Genomic DNA, 18,753 nt, shown 5'->3' with positions numbered 1-18,753 from the left:
CAAGGAGAAAATACCCTAGAACTCAGTACACTTGCTACCCAATAAGGGGAAAGCAACTGTCACTGAGATCAATGCACACAACTGATGAAAGGACAAATTTCCAGGCCTATGAAGCTACGGCTTCAATACAGAAAGAATGTAAAAACAGAAGTGCACTGTCTGTCCTGTGGGTGCAAACTACAACCTTCTAATTACTGCATGTCTGGTTCAGAATGGTGATGTCCAATGTAGTAGGCCAGTAGTTTCAAGTCACTACTTCACTGTCACTCACTGTCCTCCCATTGTTCATTGATTTGCTCGAGTAGGCCCAGTAATGTCTCCATTGTGAGACTTGTTACTATGTTTGGCATATCGAATATATCACGGGTAGCTTGCCAGGCTTTTCCGTGAGGGCAAGGTACTCTCAGTAGCTTGCCAGGCTCTCTGAGAGGGGTGGACAAATCAAACTCAGGTTGGCCATGTTGGCCACCTGCAAGGAAAACACCCTACCTGCTGTGCTATCACTCCAGCCCAAGTCACTACTTAACTGAACTTAAATTAGATGAAATTAAATTTTGACTTCTTAGTTGCTCTACTTCTAGAACTCAATAGCTACATTTAATTAGCAACAACCAAAATGGACAGAGGAATACAGGCCATTTTTGTCATTATGTTTAATTCTGTTGACTGGTGCTATTCTGTTTTTTTGTTTGTTTTTTTTTATTTTTGCTTTTTGGGTCACACCCGGCGATGCTCAGGGGTTATTCCTGGTGGTGCTCAGGGGGAGAACATGGGATTCTGGGAATCGAACCTGGGTCGGTCGTGTACAAGGCAAACACTCTACTCGCTGTACTATGGCTCCAGCCCCAACTGGTGCTATCTGAAGTCATCGGAAGTGAATGCTTTTTCTTCAAGAAGAATAGAAGAAAAATAAACTTCCTTAAGTGTCCAAAGTCATAATAAAAACTTCTTTAATATCCTTGGATCACTCAATACTAAGCTCCGGAGACACTTGTGTATTCAACATGTTTTTTCAAATTAGATTTTAATAGAAAATGTTTACCAAAATTGGGAAGTTGTATGTGACTGAGCAAAAGGTAAATATCTTTGCCCTGACTTCCAATAACAAATTCCACAACAAAGGTCTGTATCAGAGTTCTATAAGAAACGACATAGTGCTTGACTACTATTGAGTTTAGAGGTTGACAAAATAGATTCCACACCAAAAAAAAAAAAAAAACCCTATTAATCATATATCACACTGCATGTCTAAGAAAATAGTTGCTGGAAAACTGAATGTAACATTTTCAAAGTAAGGATTACCATGTAATAAAATCTAGTACAAAATCAAATTAAAAAGTAGATAATAATTTTTATTTTACCCATTTCAAATAGAAGAAACCAGGTTGCTTTCTTCTACATTAAAAGCTACCTCTTCCTTTTACCCTCAGGATGAACTATCCTGAGACATGTACATATAGTTGGTTCAGACAAAATTTATTTATGAGAATCTAGATTAAAAAAAGGGAAAAGGATAAAAAAAAATCCAAAAGAGAATGAGCAGGAGAACAGAACAGATACCACGCGAAGACAAACCTCTCCAGAGATATGTTGGTTTCACTCATAATCAAAAAATTGCAAATCAAAACATCAATCTGTCTAAAGAATTAACAGGAAAGAGAGAGAGAGAGAGAGAGAGAGAGAGAGAGAGAGAGAAAGAAAACTAACAAAGTTAAAAGATACTGGATAGGAATAAATAACTATGACAGAGCAATTGATTACTATATATCAGTTAACAATGAATAAATAGCACAGATGAATCTAACATAATATTAATATTAAGCATGACTATTTCTATCAAGAAAAAAACATGTAAAAAAAGTAAACTATCAACAGGATAAGGCACTAAAGTTCTCAATACAAAAACCAAATTCAACTCAAGGTTCTGAGGATTAATAGGATGAATCAGAACAGAGGTGCTTCTTCAGAGAGAAGGATCAGAATTTTAACTGAGAGAGAGAGAGAGAGAGAGAGAGAGAGAGAGAGAGAGAGAGAGAAACGAGAACTTGTACAAGGTCGTGAGGTACTATTATTTTAGGTAGTTTCATGGTGTTCTCTGTGATAACTCATTCAGCTGTACATTTTCTGTTTGTGCATGTTCTATAAGAATTTTATATTTCAGAAAGAATAAAATTTTAAAAGGAAAACCATCTTCACTCACAGACAGGGACACACACACACCCCCACCTCATGTGTAAGGTTAGGTGCTGCCGTTCAGACTTCCATTTTCCTTAGACTCACCTCTTGTAAAGCTTTACACATTAATGGCGCAACATTAGAATTCTCCCCTCCTTCTGGGTGAATTTGGAAATGTAGTCTTTGATATAGAATCTGAAAAAAAAAAAAAAACCATGATGTAGTATGAGAAACTAGATTTTTTTTTTTCATTTCCCGCTCCTTCACAGTGTGGCATAATATTTGAGAAGTATTCTTTTGAGGAAAAAGATGCTATTTCAAAATGCATCATTTTGGGTAACACTGGGATTTCATGAACAGCTTCACAAGCATACATCAGTTTCAGAAGTGGAAATCAACTATAAAAACCTGACACACAATATAATGAATAACATCTAAGAAAATGTGGATTTTAGAATCTTTGTACATTTTAACAATGTTTTGCACCTAGAGCACTGTTCTCCCTTGTGTAGCTTTATCCCCATCAATTTTAACATAGTATCACCTCAGCCAAAGCAACACCCCTCCACCGCCTACTATTTCCACAGAACTGGTGCCACCAATCGTTTTAAAACAAATTTTCTGGTGGGAAATGGGCACTGGTGGAGGGATAGGTATTTGATCACTGTATAATTGAAACCCAAGCACAAAATTTGTAAGTCTACAACTGTACCTCAGTGTCTCACTAATAAAAATTAAAAAAAAAAAAATTTTAAAAAGTGAAAAAAAAAACAAAAAACAAATTTTCAACTATATTTTATAAGACCCTTTTTATGTTTTATTCTTGACAATATTAACTTTCTCCATTATATTCAATAGCTTATTTCCTAATAATGATTTTTATTTTTCTCACACCTGCCTCATACCCCGTCACCCTTATTATTCTGAAACCAACACAATCTGTAGACTACTATCTTCCAATCGCTTTTAACATGACATAAGGTACCATCCGTTGAAATAAATTGAAATTCTTATTTACTTTAAAATATTGAGCACAAATCTCAGACCCATATCCCCAGAGTTGAAGATACACATTATTGGGAACACTTACTTCTGTCTGCAGAGAGCTGCTGGCTGCCAATAGGAGTTCAATGCTGCTAGGAGGGCAATGTGTCAAAGCAAAAGCCATGAGCTCCTGACGAGTAGCCAAATCTTGGTAACCTTCCGATTGTCCTAACTGGCTACAAACATCCCAACTTTTAGAATAACCTGCAAAATTGGCAAGGAAAAAAACCTGATTTTTATGAGAAGAAAAAATCTCCAATCTAACATGAAAGATGTGTGACTTTTTGCTCAAAACAAATCTTAGTCCTTAAAGTTCACAATTTTCAATAAGCAAATATGTGTAAGGATCTAAAGGGGGGGAAAAAAAAAGAAAAGTTTAGGCTGGTTTACTGTCCTGAAAGCGCACATCTGTCCCAGATCATTTTTCTGATAAATTCTACTAAAATTTAGCTTTCCTGACAATTTACCAAAAACTACCAGCAAATGATGTTGAGCAAAATGTTAAGGTAAAGGTAAAGGTAAAGGTAAAGGCCCTCCCGTTGATCATCGATTTGCTCGAGCGGGCCCAGTAACGTCTCCATTGGAGACTTTGTTGTTACTGTGTCTGGCATATCGAATACGTCACGGGGAGCTTGCCAGGCTCTGCCGTGCGGGCGAGATACACTCGGTAGCTTGCCGGGCTCTCCGAGAGGGGCGGAGGAATCGAACTCGGGTCAGCCATGTTGGTTGCGTGCAAGGCAAACGCCCTATCACTGTGCTATCGCTTCAGCAAAATGTTAAATATGTGAATTCAGAAGAGCTGGGGATATAGCCCAGTCTTGCCACTGAGCACCTATGTGAGTTTGGGAAAATTCTAAGTGTCATACTTACTGTATAACTGAACACTGAACACTGTCCTCCTGTTGTTCAACGATTTGCTCGACCAGGCCCAGTAACGTCTCCATTGTGAGACTTGTTGTTACTGTGTTTGGCATATTGAATACGTCATGGGTAGCTTGCCAGGCTTTGCCATGCAGGTGAGATACTCTCAGTAGCTTCCCAAGCTCTCCAAAAGGGGTGGAGGAATTGAACCCAGCTCAGCTGGGCTGGCCGAATGCAAGGCAAATGCCTACTGCTGTACTATCGCTCCAGCCCTGTATAACTGTATAACGTATAATTACAAAGAGAAAATAGTAACAAAGTCTTCCTCACTGGACTGCTGGGGAGACTGAATTTATATTACATTAATATATATTGATATAATATATATTAGGTGTACATACATAATTTCCATATTTAAGCATTCATATCCAAAACTACTTTGTACGGGGAAATTCCAAACAATAATGGTGCATCTTTTGTCGAAATAATGAATGTAACCAAAGTAGAGAGAGAGTTAAGTAGAAATCATTGGCCTCACAGGCATCAGGACGCGTGGGAGGGGGGTATATTGGGGTTCTTGGTGGTGAAAAATAATTACTGGGGAAGGGAAAAGTGTTTGATCATTGTATGATCAAGACTTAAACTTAAAAGCTTTGTAGCTTTTCTCACAGTGATTCAATAAATAAATTAAATAAATATATATATAAAATTTTTAAAAAGTACTTTGTAGACCTCAAAGTGGAAGGTATCAAGAAATCACGTATAAATCACAGATAATCATTTATTTTATAGAAAACTCCAGCAAGTAATAAAGTAGCAGGCCTACATTCAAGACAACTCCTAAAACAGACTATTTTTTTTCTTTTTTCCCCTTTTGGGATGGCACACTTGGTGGTACATGGTGTTTCCTCCTTGGCTCTTTGCCCAAGAGGCCATATAAGGGGGCCAAGGATTGGACTAGGTCAGCCACATGCATGGCAAATACCACTCTTGGCCCTGAAAAGTCAGTTTTAGCAAAATTACTGCTAAGTCAATTTTGAGAGACTATCACATCATGGGATAATAAATCACCCTTTAGTTACTGATCAAATTCTTCATCTGGTGGCCTTGGTCTGCCTTCAGCAAGACTCTATTAAGTCAAATTGGCAAAAATCCCACTAACCTTAATGTCCCAAGACAGTGATATTCCCTCCACTGATCTCTCAGCCCTTCGGCCGTAAATCCCCAAATGTATTTTATGAATTTAAAGCTGAGTCATCAATTTGCTCGAGCGGGCCCAGTAACATCTCCATTGTGAGACTTGCTATTACTGTGTTTGGCATATTCAAGCGCATGTTCTCTCCTGAACATGAATCTTGCTTGTCTCTGTTTCTTTGCTAACCTATTTCCACTCTAAAAAAGTCGCTGTTCTCTCTTGAACACACTCTTCTCCTTTCGTTGCCCCTCGCATCTTTCTAAATAAGTTTCAATAAAGACTATCCTGCTTCTCTAAATAACAAACTGATAAAGTTGAGTCTGATCTCTCAATCCTTTTATAAAAGTCAATGTATATTATAAAGGTTCTGAATGTAGTCTTCCTCCCATTTTTTTAAATGACAGAAAAATCCTTTCTTTAACAGTATATGTACAGAGAGCACACAGACACCGGTGTCTAAGTGCACAGCTCCATTAGTTATCAGAAAGCAAAAAGCTACAAAAAGTAGGTAATTTAGCACAGTCTATGATAATTGGACATCACTTCTTAACACACTGGGGAATATCTTATTAATTGTGACCGAACACGACTGCCACTCAATGCCTCTTTTGCAAACCACAGCACCCAAAAAAGAGAGAGAACAACAAAAGGGAATGCCCTGCCACAGAGGCAGGGTGGAATGGGGAGGATGGGGATTGGGAGGGATACTGGGATCAGTGGTGGTGGAGAATGGGCACTGGTGGAGGGATGGGTACTCGATCATTATATAACTGAAACCTAAGCACAAAAATTTGTAAGTCTACAACTGTACCTCATGGTGTTTCACTAAAAAAAAAAAAGACATATGCTCTATCACTTGAACAGACTTAAGCAGTAAAACATCTCACTAAAATTTATATAGATGTAGTACTAAAACTACTTCAAACTATTATATTTTAATAAATTAAGTAGAAATATTTACTAGAGCCATAGATTATAGACGATGCAAAAATTTAAATTATATCTATAATTACATTGCAAATATGTATGTACATAGATATATACATCAGAAACTATTTTATATGCTATTTTTCTTTAAATAGGGGGGAGCAAACTATCAAAAATTTCAGGTAAAATATAACCTTTAGAAGGGCATGGTATATATTCTTACCAATGCCCAAAAAAATGTGTTTAAAGACATAAACCAAATCTGGCTGCCTCGCCAATCAGGCGATTTGATTTTAGAATTTCCCATTTCCCTTAATCAGCAGGTAGAGAGTGCAGGAATGGCGTTAAGTTAGTAGTTTACTTCACCTGTGGCCATCAGTTCCTGACAATGCACATTGGCTGCTTTGTAGTCATGGAAACGAAGTGCTTGATCAACCAGAAGGATGAGAACCTGTCCACGCCTTTCTTCTGCATCTTCACCTATGCGCACACATAAATAAGTTAGTAATTACATTATGGCAGCACCAAATGATTAAGAGGAGGTCATTAACAATTCCCTTTAAGTAACTCAAAATAAAGTGGAGGGCTGAAAGTCACAGCAACTTTCCTCTTCCATATGTTTCCTAGGAGTCAAGGGTCAAATTCAGCCCCAGACCAAACATGCTCACTGTAACACGCCCAACTAAGCAAGAAAAGAACTTTTTTGAAACGTTTGTTTAAAAAAGTTTTAAACAACTTCTTTGCTTTTTTTTTAAATGAAACTTGCTTAGAAAGATGTGACAGAGAGAAAGAGAAAAAATATGTTCAAGAGAGAACAGTTATCTCCAGAGTAAAACAAGCAAAGAAACACAGGGAAAAGCAATCAAGAGCAAGTCCAAGTTTAATGTTGTAAACTCTAAACTTCTTTGCTATTTAAGTTTTCAAATTTTCCTTTGACCATTCTAATTATAACTCATGAATAGCAAACAGCAGGGGAGAACCTTGCACACAATGTAGAATAGATAAAATTTATGGTTTCACTAACAGCACAAGAGTCTCATTTGTTACTGTGAACACCACCAGTGTTAGAGAGCATATACCCAAGTTCAATTCCTATTAACATAAAGACCTTAAATTATTTTCCTGAGAATATCCTTATAAGTCAACGTAGATGTCACTTCCATCTCTGACATTTCCTTACTTTTTTCATTAAATACAATGTTTCGGTACCCTTCCTACATACCTTTTCCCTTCCCATTTTTCAAATACCAGACTACTGCATTGTTTTTGTTCTGGTTTTGTTTTAATTTGGGGACAAAACCGGGTGGTGTTAGTCTCCCAATTTGTTACTTTATACTCCCCAGATGAACGCAATCTTTCTATGTCTGTTCCTCTCTTTCTGGGGGTTGAGTTGGGGAGTGGGGGTGGGGGTGGGGGTGGGAGAGATTCCGGGAGCACTGGAAGTGGGGAATGGGCACTGGTGGAGGGATGGGTACTCAATCATTGTATAACTGAAACCCAAGCACAAAAATCTGTAAGTCTACAACTGTACCTCATGGTGTTTCACTAGTAAAAATAAATAAATAAAAGATAACAATAAAAAATAAAAAAAACGGTGGTGTTCAGGGGCTTCTCACTATTAAAGGCTCAGGCATCACTCCTGGTAGTAAGCAGGAACCTCCTGGTGTTGACGATTCAAGCCAGGTCTCCTGCATAGAGACCCTGCAGTCCAGCCCTTTGAGCTATCTCCTGGGCCCTGAGACAATCTTCAATAATTACACACTCTATCAGAATATAAATCTTAAAGAAAAGCGTTGCTTCCTTGTCAAATTCCCCATACTGAGCACACAGTCATGCACATATGAGGATCCTCCCCCCAAAAAAATCCTCAATAAAATTGAGGGAAGGTTTAATTTTGAATGCAGTGTTTAAATATAAGACGAATAATTCAAAGATACAGTACAAATATAATTTATATATTTAGGCTAAAAGAAAAAGTAAACAATCTTTTTCAGGGGCCAGAAAGAGAGTCGAGAGATTAAGGTGCTTGCCTTGTATGCGGCTCACCCCAGTTCAATTCTGAACACTACATGTGCTCTCCCAAGTACTGGCAGGAGTGATTCCTGAGCAAACTGGGTGTAGTCCCAAAACAAAACTCAAAACAAGAATTAAAGCTCTAAATCAACTGAATTTCAGCATGGATTCACAGGTTGCCATCACCAATATCCAAAGAAAGGTGAATACAGCACAAGATATTCGACATAATTAATTTTTCAGCTGTGAAATCTTAATTTCTTTATACTGTTTCCTTATATTTAAAATACTATTCAGATTTCTGCTACAGGGGACATGGCAAGAAGTAACTTACGTGAGTATGAAAGCATAACATTAAGTTATTGCTGCATATTTAAATTTTTATATGACGACGGGTCAATTGGTCACCTTGAGTACAAAGTTAAAATAATTGGGGGTTGGAGGGGTTTGGCGCCACATCCAGCAGTGCTCAGGGCATACTCCTGGCTATACACTCAGACATCATTCTGGTGGGGTTCAGGGAACCATATGGCTGGAGATCAAACCCAGGTTGGCCACAAGCTAGGCAAAAGGCCTACTCACTAGACTATATTTTACTAAAGTTAAAATATTTTAAAACTAATTTTACAATTCTAAGTGATTAAAAAGCAAAATATAACCAGAACAAACAGGTATCTAGAAAAATATAACAAAAGCTCACATTTTCCCAAAAAATGAGCAGGAATATGACCCAATTAGAAATCTATCAAATAAAATGATTCATAAATCTAATCTAAATAAGACTATGGGCTGATCAGACTAAGTATATAAAATACCTTTAAACTACATTCACAAATCCTTTGATACTTCCTCCAAAAGATGGAAATAAATGCCTCTTGCCTTGCGAGGATACATACTAATTAGTGATTTAAATTTCTAACAAACAGAAGACTAAGTTATAAAATGCATCACGCATTCCTCATTTTTATCTCATGGATCAAATGCTGTAGGAGAAAAACATGCCTAGAGAATATACAAGGTCCATGGAGGAGTTCACTGGCCAGGAAAGCAGGACTTTACCGGGAATAAACTGAGGCTCCAAACAGCCATGTGAGCCAAGCAGCTCAGAAGCAGATCACCCAGTCCCACTCAGGTATTCGGCAGGTGCTATACTCTGCCCCCATGAATTTGGAAGGGCTGTGGACTACCTCCATGAAAGAGATACAATAGAAACGGTGCAGCTCCAAAACTAAGACAAGACTAGAAAACTGCCATATACTTTGCTAGCTTCCTTGGGACACTGACTCTGGTCATTTTTAGCCACCACGTAGGAATGTAAGCGCAGGAACTGTTCCACTCCTCACTTAAGGCTCCCCACCCAGACACTGCACTTTGTGAGTCTTCAAGATGAGCCCATCTCTAGCCACTACCTGGTGGTGATTTAATAGAAGCTCTAAACAGTAACTGGTGAAAAAGAATGTCTATTCCATTAAAGATAAAAATAGTTGCACAGTTTCCCATCTTCCTGTTTCTCTATCAATGTGTCACAAGGACAAAAACAGAAATTAATCTGCATAGGCACGTGAAAAATAGAAACCGCATTCCTGACTGCTCCATTAGTTTCTATGGACTGAATGCTTATGAAGTTCTCCCCTGATGATCAGAGCGTGTCAACGTTGACAAAGTGCTTTTACATAAATTAATTTATTGGGCCCTCTTAAAAACTTGGCAGGTAAAGCAATGAAAATATCATTACTATTTTCCCCGACAGGAAAATAGAGCTTAAAACATTTGGCAAGTATACAGAAGCGTCAAGACTGAGTCAATCTTCAGATCCCACACCCAGTTTCTACATTATCATCCTCATCACAACAGAAGCCTGTCCCTAACTGCAGCATAGCACCTTCCCAAGGATGTTCCAAGTTCAAAGGTCAATATGGTAATGATAAGCTTTCAACTAGACACACTGAAATGTACAAAAACTATAGCCCCAAGAGTCCATCCTTAAGATTAAAAAATTATTGTGTCCACTAATTATTCTAACCATATACATCTATGTGTATTCAAAATTAAAATATGAATTCCCTGTCACTTAGAATATGCATCAAAGCATGGCTTATGAAACAAGATAGACAATTGTTCTTGAAAAATCAATATATTTTTTAAAATATGAAAGGAAATTATTTGAAAAACCCTAGTAGGTAAAAGTGTGGTTATAAACCTTCAATAAAAAATTTTAACTGCTACTTAACCCTACCAAGCAAGAAATTTAATTTCTTAGATCCTTAATGTCCCTTATAAAATAAAACAGTAGCATTATTGTCACCACTTAATAGCAGATGAAATGAGACAATGTAAAGAACATCACACAGTAAATGCACACATTCTCCTAAGCAAATGTTCAAAATGAGAACACCACCCTCCGAGATGTAAGGCCTCACCTGTGTGATGCCCTGGGTCTCATCCTCAGCACCACCAGAAACAAAAACAAAAATAACACATCATATTTGAACATTGAAAGTGAACTGGAAGGGCTGGATCCTCCCATGTTCTAGTTTACTGGTTATAAATGTTCGTCCTCACTTCTATTTTCACTCTGACAACTAGGTGGATGCCTGAATATAAGCCTGTCCTCACTGGGCACATCTTAACAGCTCAATACACATATTTTAATGACAGGACACTGTTTCTTGAAAAGACAAAGCTAGGAACCGCAGAGATAGTACAGCAGGTAAGGCAGTTTCCTTGCATACCCGCTGACCCGGCACCACATATGATCCCTGAGCACAGAACTAGAAGTAAATTCTGGGTGCTACCAGGTCCAAACCAGAGAGAGAGAGAGAGAGAGAGAGAGAGAGAAAGAGAGAGAGAGAGAGAGAGAGAGAGAGGACAAATCCATGCCCCAAAGCAGCTCTTCTAACAAGGTAAGCAAGTATTCTAACATTTATCTAGGATGATGTAACTGATAACACAGAAACTGCATTCTGCAGTTTAGCATTCAAAACGTACCTGCTATCCTCAGCAACTCAGCAAGGCCCAGAAGTTTGGCAGACTGTTTGTAGCATGTGGGAGACTGGCAAATACACTCCTTAATGAGGCCAAGCCGGTCAGAGCACAATCGCACTACAAGAGAAAGACATAATTTACACGCCTAGAAACCCAGGTACAGTTCACATATTTGGAAACAAAGTCAAATACACTCAATGGAGCTCGCCGATAAATAAGAGTGTTTGTAAAATCAAACAACCACACACAAAGAAACGTAATTATCACTTACAATACCTAACTAAAAATGTATTAAAGACATAAACATGTAAGTGCATTTTTGAAACTTCTAGATGAAAACAGCAGGAATGGGGGTGGGGGTAGGGGAGAAACTCCTTCACCTGGGTCTTAATGGCAGTTTTCTGGTGTAACACCTAAATAACCTAAAGCACAAATATCACTACCAAAAGTAAACAAGTGAGATGCATAAAACTAACAAGGTATTGTACAGTCAAAGAAACAATCAACAGAGATTAAAAAAAAAAAAATCAGCCTGCAAATGAGAAAAAGCTATTTGCAAACCATGTATCTGATCAGAGGTTAGTGAATATTCAAAACAAAGAACTCCAAAGCACTCAAGAGCAAAACATAAATCATTTTAAACTGAATAGAAATCTAAAGACATTTTTGCAAAAAAGATACACTAGCCAGGAGTTGCACAGAAAGACTATATCAACTACTAGGTCAAAACAGTAATAAGCAATCCACACTGGTATATAATACCAAAAATACTGGTATTATGGAGTCATATAATCAAATATTATTTTATCATGAAATTTTAAAAAACGTGCCACTTGGAAACATATCGATCTTGGAAATATTAAGCCAAGTGAAGTAAATCAGAGGAAAAATTATTGAGTAATCGCACTCATACAGTAAAAAATCCTTAAAGTGCAAAAAATAATTATGGATACACAAACTGATTGACAGTGTTAATGATTAACAGTGACAAATGGTGGTGGCAGGAAAGTTGGAAGAGGGTATATAGAAAGCACAGACTTCTAGTTTTAAGACAAATACATACTAGGAATGCAATCTTTGAGCTATTCGCTAGAGTTAACAAGACTATATGATACGTTATGACAAGCGTGAAGTTGTTGAGAATTTTTATCAAAGGAAATATTTTTAACTTTTTTTATTTTTATTCACAAATACATGCAAGACAAATTACAAAGCTGTATTTCTTAAACCTACTGATTTATGTCAATTACTTCTCAATAAAATTGGAAAATTATTTTTACAGACATATTAAAGATTATGGGCTGAACCAATAGCACAGCAGTAGGGCGTTTGCCTCGGCTGGCCCAGCGGAGCCAGGTTCAATTCCTCTGCCCCTCTCAGATAGCCCGGCAAGATGCCAAGAGTATCGCGCACACGGCAAAGCCCGGCAAGCTCCCCGTCACATATTCGATATGCCAAACACAGTAACAACAAGTCTCAAAATGGAGATGTTACTGGGCCCGCTCGAGCAAATCGATGGACAACGGGAGGACAGTGACAGTGATCACAAAAGGGTGCCATGACCTTCCTAATTTAAACTAAACAAAGAAAATGAAAATGTTGAAGTTTCAAAGTCAATTAACAATAAAGCATACCTTAAACAACTATTATTGCATCCAAATAACGTACAACATAGATATTTTCAAACACAACATTGCCTAACAGATCCACTAAATGTTCCAAATATCCATTTTCTATCTCCTACCCACGATCCCTCATTTGGGGGAATCCTGAAGTGCTCATTGTTCCAAAGAGATGACTCTTTTTCCAAAAATAGGTACAACCCTCTCACTTATGTTAGAAAATAAAATATCTTTGCTAACAACATATGATAATATGAAATCATTAAGTGCTTTAAGGGGCAATTTTTTATTTAAACAGTAATATGAATATGTTAAAAGGAATGCCATCTATATAGTAGTATAAAACTTTAAGCAGCATGGCAACATCTGGGAGATTAGACCCTAATCAATATTAACAATTGCAAAGAAGGTAGCTGACAGTAAACAAACATAGCCTACATGGGCACTGCTTAGGTGCTTTATGACTATTAACCCTACAAGGCCTAATACTGTAAGTCAAGAATGAGCACTGTACTCATGAAAAAACTATTAAAGTGTAGAAAGGATGACTTCTTTGGCCAAAGTCATTTTAAAAAGTGATGGACCATAATTTAACACAAAACTTTAAATCTTCTCACATTTTCATCTTTTACCTATTCTTGAATCCCTGTCAATATCCCCCATATGTCCCTGTGCTCAAGAGCTTCTAGCAGGCAGAGAGTCTCCAGGTTTGGGTGAGATAGAAAAGAACGGTGAGAAGTTTGCTTTGGAATGGACTCTTTCCTTTAATCAGTTTTTATTATGATTCATTTCAAACCTACAGAACGTTAACAAGAAGGTTTCTAAGAATTCTTCAATTACACGTATGCACACCCCTCCCTCTACATACACATGTGTGCACAAATATTTTTTTAAAAATTTATTTTCCTGTACCACTTGGGAATCAGTTGTAAATACCATGTCCTTTAATTCCCTTTAAAAAAAAAGGGGGTAAAACCTTTTGAGCGAAAAGGAAGGTGACAAGGGAGTAAGGTCTACAACAGGCAATATTTACATGTGAATATAGGTTTTGCAGAATGCATTTTTGTTCCCAGTATACACTACAATCATTCATATCCCAAACACCTGCCTACTAACATTTGCTTTAGCCAAATATTTCACAAGCAATGAAAAGTGAGCAAAGTGGCATGTGTCACTTCTGAGTAAATATTAAACATCATCATGGGACCCTACCGTGATCTTTTCCCTCAGCTACAAGAATGCCGTGATTCATAAAGTAGAAGAGCAAACATGACTGTGAACAAGAAATAAATTTGTTCTCACATACAACAGATATTTTAAGTCCTTTACTGGCAAGCTACCCCTGGCATATTAGATATGCCAACAACTGTAACGATAACAGGTCTCATTCCCCTGACCCTGAAGGAGCCTCCAATGGTTGGGAAAGATGAGTAAGGAGAGGATGCTAAAATCTCCAGGCTATTGATGTCTTTCTTCTAGCTCTTTCACTGTTGGTGGGAATGCCCACTAGTCCAGCTTTTCTGGAAAACAATATGAAGTCCTTCAAAAACTAGAAATTAAGCTTTCATCTGAGCCCGCAACACCACTTCTGGGAATATATCCCAAGGGCGCAAAAAAGCATAGTAGAAATGACATCTGTACTTATACATTCATTGCAGCACTGTTCACAATAGTCAAAATCTGGAAACAACCCAAGTGCCCTAGAACAGGTGACCAGTTAAAGAAACTTTGGTACCTCTACACAATGAAAAACTATGCAGCTGTCAGGAGAGATGCAATCATGAAATTTCCTTATAAGAAGATAGATATGGAAAATATCATTCTAAGTGAAATGAGTCAGAAAGACAGGGACAGACATAGAAGGACTGCACTCATTTGTGGAGTATAAAACAATATAACATGAGGCTGACAGCTAAGGATAGTAGATACACGAGACAGATAGATTGCTCCATAGCTGGAAGCCTGCCTCCTGAGCAAAAGGGAGAAGGCAGCTGAAATAGAGACGGGATCACTAAGAAAATGATGGCTGGAGGAACCGGTCGGGATGGGAGATGTGTGCTGAAAGTAGATAATGGACCAAACATGATAACCTCACAGTGTCTGTATTGCAAGCCATAATGCCCAAAAGTAGAGAGAGAGGATGGGGAATATTTTCTGCCACGGAGGCAGGGGGAGGGTGGGAAAGGGAGGGTATATCAGGGATATTGGTGGTGGGGAATATGCACTGGTGGAGGGATGGGTGTTTGATCACTGTGTGATTGTAACCCAAACATGAAAGCTTGTAAGTATCTCACGGTAATTCAATAAAATTTTTAAAAATAAATAAATAAAATAAAATCTCAGGGCTGGGACAAATGGAGATGTTACTGGCACCCGCTCGAGTAGATCGATGAACAGCAGGATAACAGTGATACAGTGATACACTGATACTGTAAAATAGTTTTGCAAAGTTATAATACTGATACAGCATATACACTCAAACATTTCCAAAACTTTCTGCATCCAAAATTGACCTTATTTCCTTGACATCTTCTACTGTTTTGTGGTGTTTTTATCTAACTTACTAGTAATTAAAAAAAAATGCATCCCTAACCTAATATCTTTGATCCAATAAACACAAAAAGGATACTTTCTATAGGTTTCTCCTTTGATTTTAAAAGTTTCACCTGTCAGAGATATAGCAGTCATCTACATTTATAAAAACCTTTGGCGAATTCTTCTACTTTTCTTAAAGAAGCTCTAGTTTTAGTGATGCTAAAGAATTCTCTTCTAGCTTAAGGAATGTAAGGAAATGAAATCACACATAGCACTTTATCATGATTTTCAGGAAACTGCTATTTAATATATCACTCAAATTTCGGTTTTTGTCTCTTTGGTGCCCTAAGCAAGCTCACTGTCACTGTCACTGTCCTCCCGTTGTTCATCGATTTGCTGGAGCAGGCCCAGTAACGTTACCATTGTGAGACTTCTTGTTCCTGTGTTTGGCATACTGAATACACCATGGGTTGCTTGCCAGTCTTTGCTGTGTGGGCAGGGTACTCGGTATCTTGCCGGGCTCTCTGAAAGGCATGGAAGAATCAAACCCGAGTCGGCCGGGTCAGCGGCATGCAAGGCAAACAAACGCCCTAACACTGTGCTATTGCTCCAATATTTTAAGTACATCAAGTAAATCTGGAGATAAAAATTCTAATATAGTGCAACGGCCATGCTCCAAAACTCTTACTTAATGTAATTTCAAGCGCTGTGAGATTATCATCACAGTGCGCTTCCACTGCTTATGACGGGATATTGCACAGGATGCGGTAGGGCGTTTGCCTTGCACGCAGCTAACATGGCTAACCCGAGTTCGATTCCTCCGCCCCTCTCGGAGAGCCCGGCAAGCTACCGAGTATCTCGCCCACACAGCAGAGCCTGGCAAGCTACCCGTGACGTATCCGATATGCCAAACACAGTAACAACAAAGTCTCCAATGGAGACGTCACTGGGCCCGCTCGAGCAAATCGATGATCAACGGGAGGGCCTTTACTTTACTTACTTTATATATACATATATATACATATATTATATGCGCGCGCACACACACACACACACACACACACACGCATATATATATATATATATATAACAGATACCAAGAGATAGGGATATAGGCCAGATCCCGAGTGGTCCCTTCCTTCATCTTAGTGGTCCCTTCTACATCCCAGCTGCGTTCTCCCCCAACACATGAGACAGGCTTCCAACCCCAGAGCAACTCTTCTGGCCCTTGTGTCTAACTGTCCTTGAGTGTAAGTCTCATATACTGCTATTTTATATTTCACAAATTGGTGCAATCATTCTATGCCTGTCCCTCTCTTCTGACCCATTTCACTTAGCATGATACTCTGCATGTCTCTCCACTTATAAGCAAATTTCATCACACACACACACACACACACACACACACACACACACACACACTTTATTAGTAAAACACCATGAGGTTTCGTGCTTGCGTTTCAGTTATACAATGATCAAGTACCCATCCCTCCACCAGTGCCCATCCTCCACCACCCATGATCCCTGTATCCCTCCCATCACCCGCACCCCATTCCCTCACCACATCCCACGCCACCCCGACTCTGTGGCAGAGCATTCCCTTTTGCTCTCTCTCTCCTTTTTGGGTATTGTAGTTTGCAATAGAGGTATTAAGTAGATATCATGTTAGGTCTATAGTCTACTTTTTTAACTGTGATTTCTTACTTACATGAATTCAAGCCTTAAGTGTTATGATTCTTCCATGAAGGGCAGTCTTAAATTCCTGAAATTCCTTGTCAAAATGGAATTAATGAACAAGAAAAGGACTAACATGAGTTGATCTTTTGATAACTGATCTCTTAATAACTAATCCTGTGCCTTGATTTCTTCAGCCCAGAATTGGAGAAATTAAAAATAATAAATAAAAATAAGTAGAAAATAAGAATAAAAAAATTACAACACAGGGTTTTTATGAATGTTTTTAAATACATGTAAATAATTAGAACATAAAAATCACTCCATAAATGCAAGCTGCTGAGGGTTTTTTGTTATTCCTACTCACATTCAGATGCTTTTGTATTACAGGTTGCTTTAATTAAACTCTGTGTTCTAAGGTACAACATTCAGGACGGTCTGTGGAACATTCAGTTTTTATCCCATTCTCAGCAGGCTGAAATTCAAAGACTTTTAAGTTGCCACAGGATATACACAATCAAAGTGGCTGAATCAAAATTTCAATTCATACATAACATTCTGGTGTGACTGATCTGTAACCAGAAAGTGTAACCACACTGCGTATTACAGTGTGGCAGGAAACGTGCCTTATCCCCTTCACTATTCTAGTTACTAGAATAAAGTATCTAAACTGATCTTGTCAAATAGGAATAAAAGGAGACAAAGCAATGATGAAGAAAAGTAAATGGATAAAAGGAGAGTGAGGAGAGCGGGAGAACAAGAAGGCAGAGAAGACCACTTATTTCTCTTTCATTTAGAAGATACTTTTACATATTTGTATATGAAACACAAACAAGGGGCTAACATCAAATATATATATATACATATATATACATATATATATATATAATTCGTAGCACGTGGGGCCAGAGTTGTAGTCAGCAAATAGGGCACTCGCCGTTCATGCGGCCAATGCAGATGTGATCCCTGGCACCACTTATTTCCAGGGAACCCCAGGAGAGATTCCTGAGCACAGAACCAGGAGTAAGCCCCAAGCATGATTCAGGTGTGACTCCCAAAACACAAAGTGAAACAAATCCTCCGACACACAACAACAAATTAACAATTTGATTTGAAAATGAGCAGAAGATCAGTTTGATTGAAATATCAGCAGAACATCTGACTAGACATGTCTCTAAAGTTGACATACAGAAGGCCAACAGACCTCCTGAAAAGATGTTCATCATCCCTTATTATTAGAAAAATACAAATTGAAGTCATGATATTACATTACACCTGTCAGGGTAACTATTACCAAAATAACAAGAAGTAGAAGTACAGGCAGAATGGGACAGCTTGGTGGTGATAGAGAGGAAAAGAGGATTGAAAATCAGTTAAGCTGGTGGAGGAGGGCAGTCAACTGTAAAACGGGCCCAAATGGAAACTCAAGTATTACTTGGGTATCTAATTATAATATCATAAACCTGAAAATTACATACTGTCATAAGTCAATGTGACTTTGAAAAAATATATAAAGGAATCAAAAGTATCATTCCGGTGGTAAACAGATGCCTACCACACCAGGCCCTGAGTGAAGGCAGAAAGAAACCACGCAGCCCTGCAAGCACAGGTCGGGGCAGCCTCGTGGGCAGGTGAGAATCGCCTGAGCCTAGCACTCAACCCTCAGGCCTGAACTGCCAGGCATGGCATCGCCGAGACCCTCCCGAGCCCCTTTTCCCAGCA

At 38.4% G+C, this 18,753-nt stretch overlaps 1 protein-coding gene across 1 annotated transcript in view; it reads right to left on the bottom strand.

Moving 5' to 3' along the window:
- The window catches only part of NBAS (NBAS subunit of NRZ tethering complex), a 389,024-nt gene that overhangs the window by 167,553 nt on the left and 202,718 nt on the right, over positions 1–18,753 (bottom strand). The window contains exons 32-35 of the mRNA XM_056124489.1: positions 11,204–11,317; positions 6,569–6,682; positions 3,266–3,423; positions 2,281–2,370 (exon numbers count right to left, since the gene is read on the bottom strand). Coding sequence (XP_055980464.1) covers positions 2,281–2,370; positions 3,266–3,423; positions 6,569–6,682; positions 11,204–11,317 — 476 coding nt within the window. The remainder of the gene's footprint in view (positions 1–2,280; positions 2,371–3,265; positions 3,424–6,568; positions 6,683–11,203; positions 11,318–18,753) is intronic.

This window comes from Sorex fumeus, unplaced genomic scaffold (assembly GCF_029834395.1).
Source record: "Sorex fumeus unplaced genomic scaffold, SorFum_2.1 ptg000006l, whole genome shotgun sequence".
NCBI lineage: Eukaryota > Metazoa > Chordata > Mammalia > Eulipotyphla > Soricidae > Sorex > Sorex fumeus.
The sequence above is the reverse complement of the archived record's forward strand: the minus strand, read 5'-3'. Positions and strand labels throughout refer to the sequence as shown.